The sequence below is a fragment of the Diorhabda sublineata genome, chromosome X (genome assembly GCF_026230105.1).
Source record: "Diorhabda sublineata isolate icDioSubl1.1 chromosome X, icDioSubl1.1, whole genome shotgun sequence".
In the NCBI taxonomy this organism is placed as follows: Eukaryota; Metazoa; Arthropoda; class Insecta; order Coleoptera; family Chrysomelidae; genus Diorhabda; species Diorhabda sublineata.
In genome coordinates, this window is record NC_079485.1 from 34,394,160 (window position 1) to 34,404,113 (window position 9,954).

The 9,954-nt window shown below is 29.3% G+C and overlaps 1 protein-coding gene across 1 annotated transcript in view; it reads left to right on the forward strand.

Annotated features, from left to right (window-relative positions):
* Nucleotides 1-9,725, forward strand: part of LOC130451843 (monocarboxylate transporter 13) — a 29,810-nt gene extending 20,085 nt beyond the window's left edge. The window contains exons 2-3 of the mRNA XM_056791156.1: nucleotides 3,522-3,761; nucleotides 7,397-9,725. Of these exons, the coding sequence (XP_056647134.1) occupies nucleotides 3,522-3,761; nucleotides 7,397-8,895 (1,739 nt within the window). The 3' untranslated portion in view covers nucleotides 8,896-9,725. The remainder of the gene's footprint in view (nucleotides 1-3,521; nucleotides 3,762-7,396) is intronic.
* Nucleotides 9,726-9,954: the final 229 nt, after the last annotated feature.

Genomic DNA, 9,954 nt, shown 5'->3' on the forward strand with positions numbered 1-9,954 from the left:
TTCAGTCAAACCGGAGTAATTTATGTTTAAAAGAAACTGCTTAAAATTTACACATTTCTTAGGATATCTCGTAATACGAAAAAGATATCGGCATGCGGTTTTCGCTATTCTGCTGCTAATTTGGTCTACTTTTATATTCCTTAATTAAAATTACATGTTTCTATTTAACATTTTTCAAGGATAGCTAGATTTAAAAAAATAAATAAATAGCCCTCTCTGGCTTATACGTTACTCATTAGTTTGTTTCGAAATTATAACTCTTACATTGGTAGAAAGGAGCTCTCTTCAAAAAGACTAAGTTTGCATAGATAGGTTAAGTAGAACTGGATTTACAGGCGTTTTTTCATAATAAATTAATCTTGGAATTACAGTTCAATAGTTTCCAGTTTTTTTAAAATTTTGAATTTGAATATTGATTTTTAAATTTTCTAGAATTTTATTTTTTTTGAAGAAATAACAACATTAAATTAATGTGAATATTAAAATTTTTGTATACTTCTATAGATATTTCTACATTGTATTTTGACCATAATTTCAGTCCCCGATGATGAATACGTGAGTATTCGAAAGCTCCACAAAATATATAGAAATACTACAATTTGTTGTTTAATTTTGCCAAACTTTAATAGTTAAATTTTTTTGTTGAAGGAATTTAAAGTATCTCTTCCATAGGGCCATGTCGAAAGTGCCATCAACATGTCGTATCCAATAGCTCGTTGGGAGGAGGGAGGAGGGAGGAGGTTAGTGCTCTACTTTCGAAATGGTCCATGGAAATGTTAGCAATGACGGGAGAGAGGAGATCCCATGAGGGAACCTTTGAGTTGACTATAGAAGTTACCTTGGAATATGAAGTAGGTGTTGGACAAACAGTGATTGATGAGAGAAAGATAATCTGGAACATTGTGGTGATTAGTGTCTAAAATAGACAAAGTTTCATTGATGGGAGTGCTGGTAAATAAGGAGACAATATTAAAGCTGACAAGCTGTGTAAACCTTTGAATAAATCAATGAAATGACGAGAGTTTTTTGACCTAGGGTTAGGATTGCTCACTAATTATCTGAAGAGTTTCAGCAAGATGGTTGGCCAGGAATTGGGTGTTAATATTGCAGCAAAAACCATATAGACAGTCTTTCGTAAAAAATGAATTACATTTGAAGTTCAGTTAAATATATTTTCATGATTGATTTGAAAAGTTTAAGCCATGGTTATTCACTAGAACTAATAATTATTTGGCCTATTTCTCCATCTATTGCAATAGCTATATTTATATATATTGAACTTCACTCATAACGACTTAGCCTATAAAAATTTAATTCATAAAGCAACCAATCAATATTCAACATCATTCACAACAATGTAACCTGGTCTAGGTTTTAAAAATTAAACGTCATTCATAATCTTACTAATGAAAATTAATAACAATTTCTAGCAACCAATCAATATTTTTATCAAGCAATTTGAGTCTTGAATTTTGAAATCTATTTCTTTCTTTTCACGAGAAATTACATAGTTTAAGACCGTCACAAATCTTATATTCGAAAGCTTGGTATATAATATATATATATGTTTAGATATGTTTATGTTTCTGAATATTCTTGATTCTAGCTCTCTTATGTTTGAAAATTAGTTTTTTTAATAATTTTTGATAAAAATTGACGTTTCGACTTTAAGTCTTTATCTAAATATGATATTGACACTGACAATTTGCGTATTTATATTGATCAATAGATCACCTTCATCATGAACATCAAAATAAGAATAAAATCAAACTAGAACTTTGTTCTAATAAGAAAAATTAATTTATCCCTAGTCCTTACATCTCAATTATACAGCAATATTCAATTAAATTATTTGTAGTTTTATCAGAATTTACAAAATAGAGCTATAAATTTTACTTAAATTATTTAGATCTTTTTTATCATTTATAGCTTTTTCGTACTTAGGAATGTGAACCATTCCTAAAAATTCCCTTTTTCCGTGTATTAGATTCCGTTTCTAGAATTATTAAATCTTTATAAATTGAATTTATGTTTTTTTGATATTTAATGGTTCGTTAATGCAGTTCTATTTTTTTATCTTATTGATGACCTCTTAGTCTATTTTCTAAATACTGAGATGTCTGCCCTATGTAGACAGCCTCACAATATTATATATTATATAATGTATTATGTCCTTTATGATTTATACTAATATATTTATTGAAATAATTCGATAATTGTTATAAAAATAGAATAAATAAAAAATTCAATTCTTATCATAAAAAACTTCAATTCACAATCAAGGTCGAGCAAAATAATAGAATCAATTTTCTTGATGTCACATTATATAAAATTAACAATAACATCAGAATATAATGGTATACGAAACCAACTTAGTCCTCAAGATATTTAGAAGAATTTTTAGAAATGGTTCACATTCATAAGGACGGAAAAGCTATAAATGATAAAAAAGACCTAAATAATTTAAGTAAAATTTATAGCTCAATTTTGTAAATTCTAATAAAACTACAAATAATTTAATTGATTACTGTTATATATTTAAGATGTAGGGAAAATTAATTTTCTTATTAGAAAAAAGTTCTAGTTGGATTCTATTCTTATTTTGATATTCATGATGAAGGTGATCTATTGATCAATATAAGTAAGCAAATTGTCAGTGTCAATATCATATTTTGATAAAGACTTAAAGAAAAGTCGAAACGTCGAAACCAAAGAAACAGTATTTTTATTACATAAATTTAAATCTAAATTTGATATAACGAGATGAACGCTTATTTTAATGTAACAGTAAAAGAGATCGGTGATAATTCTTTGGAAGTACGTAGAGAAAAAAATTCAAGTTTCTGTATTTTTTTTTATTGGAAAAATCCATCCTAATTTCAAACGGACAAAAATCTCATATATTTTAAATCAGGATGAATTTCTAAAAAACAATTTTATTTAAGGTTAACATAATATAAACATGTAATTGTAGACCTATTATAAGCGAAATAAGTATTCAAAGTTTACATACGTACTTTTTTAGCCACTTATTCAATTTTTATCACACTATTTTGGTAAGGTTATAGCATTCTTCCAAGATTAGAACTAATTTCATCAAAAACTAAGCCCGGAAACGTTGGTTGGTACCGGCATCCAAATATGTAGGTCGTAACCTGATAAAATGTCGCTGGTATTCCGACTATAAAGCATATTTATGATTACTTGACGTACGTAATGTGGTCATTTTTACAAATATTTCTGTCCGTTCTATATTGTCTAATTTATCTATAATATTTTACTCTGTAGTACTATAGTGCCTATATATTGTAGGGATTTATTAGGAATTGTCTGAAGTTTCAAATTTACCAATGTTTGCGTCAATTATCTCTTTGTATATTAGTCACAACTGGTATGAGTTTTTTCGTATTAATTGAAACGCCACTGCTTTGAATATTTATTTTGAGTATTCCCAAATACGTTCTAATCATATTAACACTATCCATAATATATACATTAAAGTAATATTACTTTCATTTCAGGTGTTATCTTGTTAGAACATAAAAAGAATGATAAAAACATGGTGAAATGGAAATTGGTACCACCTGATGGCGGATGGGGGTGGTTGGTGCTATTCGGAGCCACGATGGTCAACATTTTGGTGCCAGGCACTATCAAATCTTTTGGAGTTCTCTTTGTTGAATTCTTGGAAGCATTCGATTCAACCACAGCAGAAGGAATGTGGATACCAGCTCTGTGTTATTTTTTGTATAGTTCTTTAGGTAAGAAACATCCAAATTGTAACAAAAAAGGGCACCCTAACATTATATACAATTTTTTTTCTATCGAGTATATGTGCGGAATATACTTTTTTCCGTCAGCATATATTTTTCAACTAAACATTTGAAGTATATGTTTACATATGATCCCCATTTTTAATATTTTAATGTAATTTGTGGATAAGTCCACAAATACTTTGAAAAGCAATCGATTACGACTAATAACATTATAGGTTTTTATTATGATTAGCGTAAGATCACATTCTAGTTAAAGATGCAATGATACAGTACTAGTACCGTACTAAAGCCTACAAGAAGGTTAAGTTTATCTAACTGATCTCCGGTATGATTAGTTCTGAAGTATGTACCTGTAGATTGTGAGGCTCCGTTTAGAAGAACTGTATTTCCTGTCGTATTTTGAAATTTAATTCTTCTCACTTGACGAGCATCCAATTTCGTGATCATATATTATACCCATTTTAAGACGTGAACTTAAAATATCATCGTAATCATTTTTGACTTTAGGTTGTTATTTTTCAATTAAGTTCTAATATGGAGTAAATTTGATTGTAAAGCCAATTCTTAAATTTCCTTTAGTGGCTTGGACATCGGTTTGGATACCATGTTGTAATATCTGGTTATGAACACACTATTCACTACTACAGCAACCCTGTTCATATTTTAGTTTAGTTAGTTGGTCTTTATACATTAACAGACTTCCTAGTTTGCTCAACAAATTCCTGTCAAAATCATTACAGATAATTCCATAATTATCATGTTTTTCTAAACCCAGTATTACCTAATAATTGTAATCACAATAGATTCTTATTCATGTCGGTTCCAATACTAAGTTGGAATTTCTGGAATCGTTGGTGATAATTATACATACACTATTCACTATTACGATTACACAATAACACTGTCTGATGTAATTTCAATACTATAATGTTCTACTTATTTATTTAAACAGTTTATGAACGGTGGAGCGAATTCATATTTGTGTATATAAAGAAATATAAATATATTAGAAGCACTAATGAACATTGATGGATGCAACTTCAAAATAATCAAATATTTTCAAAAATTGATTTAAACCTTAGTATCCAATTAATACAATTAAAACAAGAAGAACCGACTTTATATAGTATCCTTTGACATACAAAATACATATTCAGCATTAGTTATGACGGTACATGGAATATGAAAAATTTTTTTAATATTATGTCGATGATATTTTTATTTCTTATAAAATAATTCAAATCGCTTAAAATATTAGGAGAGAGTATTAAAGGGATTAGATTTAGTGGAATTACAAATAAATGGAAAATATCTTAAAAAAGTAACATATTCAGGCAATTGTTTTGAAAATGGATATCATTAAATATGGAAGGACAAAAATATTTGAAATGTTTTTTGTTCTGATTGTACAACTTTACATGGGGCTTTAATTAATACATTTGGGACATTTGAATTTATTGTTAGACATTGTTATTACAGAGTATAGAAATTGATTATTTAAAAAAAATATAAGCTGGAAATAATATGAATGAATGATAAAACTGATGGAATATTCTTATTTGAGTGAAAAGAGATCAAGAGCAATTGTCTGAAAAGATCAGTGAAGAACAAGTGCTAGTAAAAGATTTTAATAGAAGGAGAAATAAGATTAATGATAAATATTATAATTCGTTAGATCTCCAAATATACAAATAAATTCAATCGTTATATCTTTAAGAGTGTTATATCAAGAAAATTATGTTCACATTATAAGTATGTAAGAAAAATTATAAACTAATACTAAAGAAATAGTTAAGAAGTTTAATTATTATTTCAATGAAGTAGGCAAACCAATTAATTTGATTTAGTCAAATTGTGACTTTCGATAATACCATAATCCAAAATAATGAATTTCATATATACGATTGATGGATATACAAGAAAGGTATTATGAATAAAAAATAGTTGAGTACACGGAGAAGATTGGAGTTCAATTCACCGCATTCAGCAGTAACCCTGATTCCGATGTCTTGTTTACAAAGTGCAGATGTGTCAATCACGGTGAAATGAATGGTTTACCAATGTTCATATATCTGTAAATAAACCTAAAATCGTTGTTTTTTACCTCGTAATACTAGTACAACAAAATAATTGCACAGCGTAGGTGTGTGCTAAAATTCCCAAATATATACCTTTTTCGTATTGGATATAGCGAAAATATCATCCACATACCTGTACCTTACCCTGGGAAAATACTGAAACTTTTGACTAATTTGCTTTTCAAAACGACTCATGAATAGTTCAGCTATAAACGGTTGTAGGCGATTGGTGGAGGATTTGATCATCAGATTATTATCGATTATTTTTTAACTCAAAGTGATTTCAAACCCGAACCAATAACGCTTGGAATAACATTGATATCGAAACAATTAGTAACTCAAAATTTTTGAATTCGTTAAATAATTTACCAATGACGTTTTCAAAACTTCCTAAAGCATTCGGTTCTAATGATCCTAATCGTTTCAATTTAATCGAAAGTCAAAATTACGTCGCTTCAATGCCAGCTATAGAATTTTATTAGTAAAACAAAGCATTCAAAGATTGATATGATGATGAATTTAGAGATATTTGATTTTCAAAAAGAAATCAATGAATTGCCTTCCTGATGTAGATGTGTTACTGCAAGCCTACCTCAATTTCAGAAATTCTGCAACAACCATAGCTTTCTCCTGCAATAAAGTCTTCCGCAGACATTTTCTCGAACCGAATAAAATCTACATTTCCTAACCTAGTTGCTGTAAAATTCTCTATTCTTCCTAGCAGAACTTTCACGACATGAATTTATATTTAAGTTAAGTTATCTCCCTAATTAAACTTGAAATTTCCTTATGGTGCTTAGTTTTACTAAAATTGATTTTCAGCTGCTTAAACTTTTATATATTCAAATATTTATTAACTCGCTCAAGATTTTCTCTTCACTCTTGAGGTTCTTTCTTATTATTATTATTTTATTTTTGCCATTTTTTGGAATTTCGTAGTTATAGGGAGACAAATAATTAATAAAATGGTCTTATCTTAGTCTTAGGTAGTCCACACTATCTTCTCTTATGGTTACCATACACAATTGTCTATTAACTAACCGAGCTCTTTACTTCGAGAAATTTTTCCTCTTATTTTAAGTTTTAAGTAATTACACCGCCACTATTTCCACTTTGTGCTAGAAAAATTAACTTCCTCTTTCGACTGAGTTTTACCCATTTTCTTGAAATTAAATTTCGTTTTGGAAATGAAAATGAATTAACTAACTGTAATAGTCTTGTGCATGGAATCCCATCAACATATGCGCTGACGTGTCGATCTTTGGAATTTTCCCATGCTCAAGTTCTTCCATCCCTACTAACAAAAGACAAATTACTACATTAGAAAAGTTTGAAAAAATCTTGGAAATATGGAAATATTCTCTTTATAACCTAGTTGAGAAATCAAGCCAAATTTTTCAGAAAAATGCTTCCTTTGATTATTCCTTATCTTGAAATGTGGCGATGAATATATCATATTATTTTGAAAACATGTTGTATATGGTTCCACGTTAACAGTGCTCCTTATATATCGTTGTTTAATTAATAAAATGTTTGTTACAGGTCCAGTTTCGAGTATACTTTCAGTAAGATATTCTTACAGATTAGTAACAATTCTAGGAGGTATTTGTGCTGCTGGAGGAATGATACTAAGTTTTTGGGCCAGCTCTGTATATTTTCTTTATGCAAGCTATGGCGTTTTAGTAGGAATTGGTGCAGGATTGTCATTTCCACCAACTGTTTATATAGTCTGCAGCTACTTTCTCAAATTGAGAGGAGTAGCTAATGGAATATGTATTTCTGGATCTGCATTTGGATCGATTATAATTCCTCCTATACTTCGTATATTGCTAGTTACATACGGATACAGAGGTGCTGTGCTACTCATGGGCGGACTTACTTTGAACGTTTTTGTAGCTGCATTGTTTTATGATAGAGTAGAAAAGCACATGAAAAAAGAACAAGTTACTTCAGATGAAGAAAATGAGGAAAAAAGAGCCAAGTTTACTATAAGTAATAACGAGAGTTTAACATCTCTCCACAATACACCTCAAAACGATTCATTTTTGGAGCATATAGAAAAGGCAACCGAAAATTTTAATCGCAGCGCATCAAGTGTAGCTATGCAAAATATACAACCTCAACAAAGAGAAAGAAAGGTGAGCATGCCTCAAAGTCGACAAGAAATACTCAAAGCAAAAGCTAAAGAAAGTATGAACAGTAATTCCACACTACATCCTGTATCAGAGAAAGGTAATAGTACAGCGATGGATTTTTACTCCCAAACTCGTCTTCCAAGTAGTAGGCGTAGATCTATCGCCCCTCCCAGAAGTACTTCAACTAGCTCTTTCCAATATGTTAGTACTCCTTATCACGGAAGTACTTTAACCTTACAGCCCGAAATTTTTGCAAGTTCTTTTAGCTTACGTTCCAATAAATCCAAAACTATTCTTGAAGAAGAGGTTCAAAAACCCCAGTTACTAGATTTAAGTCTTCTCAAAGATCCTATTTATTTAATTATTTTAATTTCCAATGCGACAAATGCTATTAGTTATACTAACTTCATTATATTGCTTCCATCTTATGCCAAATCTTTAGGTTTTGACAAAGACCAAGGTGCTATGCTGCTATCAATAGTATCGGCATTTGATTTAGTTGGTCGAATAGGTGGTTCGGCTTTATCTGATTTAACTTCATTTCCTAAATGTTACTATTTTGTCGGTGGACTTTTATTATCTGGCATTTCTCTAAGTTTATTGCCACTTTTTATCAACTATTGGATAATTGCAGCCTTTTCTGCTATTTTTGGTCTAGCATCTGGTACATACGTGGGTATTACAGCTATTGTTATGGCTGATATGCTAGGATCAGAAAGATTGCAGTCAACTTATGGTATGGGGCTGTTTGTCAACGGTATTTTGCAATTAATAGGTCCCCCACTGTGTGGATTGTGGTACTCTCAAGTTAATTCATTTGTATCACTTTTCATTTGTCTAGGCATTGCTCTAACTGCTGGTGCAAGTTTATGGAGTATTATTCCTTGTATTGGAGAAAAAAAATAATGACATTACAATTATGAATACTCAAACTGCACTTTTAAATTCCATAGTACAATTCACTCCATTTATTTTAATACTTATTTGTACTTATTTTAGATTTTATTATTAAGGATTGGAATTAAGATGGCATTTTTATATTATTTAAGTTATCGTAACTTAAGGGGTGTATTTCAAAACTATTTTTCATCGTTAGTTGTCATATTTTAATATACAAAAAAGATGCAACTTTCAATTCAAATTATTCACAGTTTCAATGCAATTTATAAGGTAACATTACAAAGTTTGCCTAAATTGTTAGTTCTTCTCTATCATTAATAGCTTTCTTATTAATAGCTTTCTTCTTCTTCTTCTTCTTCTTCTTCTTCTTCTTCTTATACAACGAAATAAAAAAGCTATGAAAAAATATAAACAATTCAAATAAAATAACTTCTAACTAAATTCCAAAGTAACTGTGATTAATTCGAATTTAGTGCTGCTTATTTTTTGTGTTTTAAAATGTGACATTTGAAAAAAACATAATTGTATGGTACAACCCAGATTTCCTTTTGATATTCATCTATTGATTGATTTAATAATACAAGTTGTTAATGTTAGATTATATTTTGATAAAGACCGAAATTAGGTGGAAACGTCAAAGATAATTTCTATAAAAATACATATACATTATACACGACCATTTACCTACGAACATATGTATATAGAACTAGAATATTGGAGATTGCAGCAAATTTGGAACTGATAACTCTTTATAAAAAGAGTTTATCGATTCAATATGAATGAATGACGAATATTTAAGTATTCGAAGCCTCGGAATATATATTAAAAAGAGCACACTTTGGTGTTTTATTTGCCCCAATCCCACAACTTAGCGTTTATATATATATATATATATATATATATATATATATTTAATTTATTATTTCTTATACCTTTTTTTAATTGATAAAGATTAATAAAAAATTGACGTTTCGACTTAACTCAGTCCTTATCTAAATATGATATTGACACTGACAATTTGCGTATTTATATTGAGTTAATACATCATTAACATCAAAATAAGAA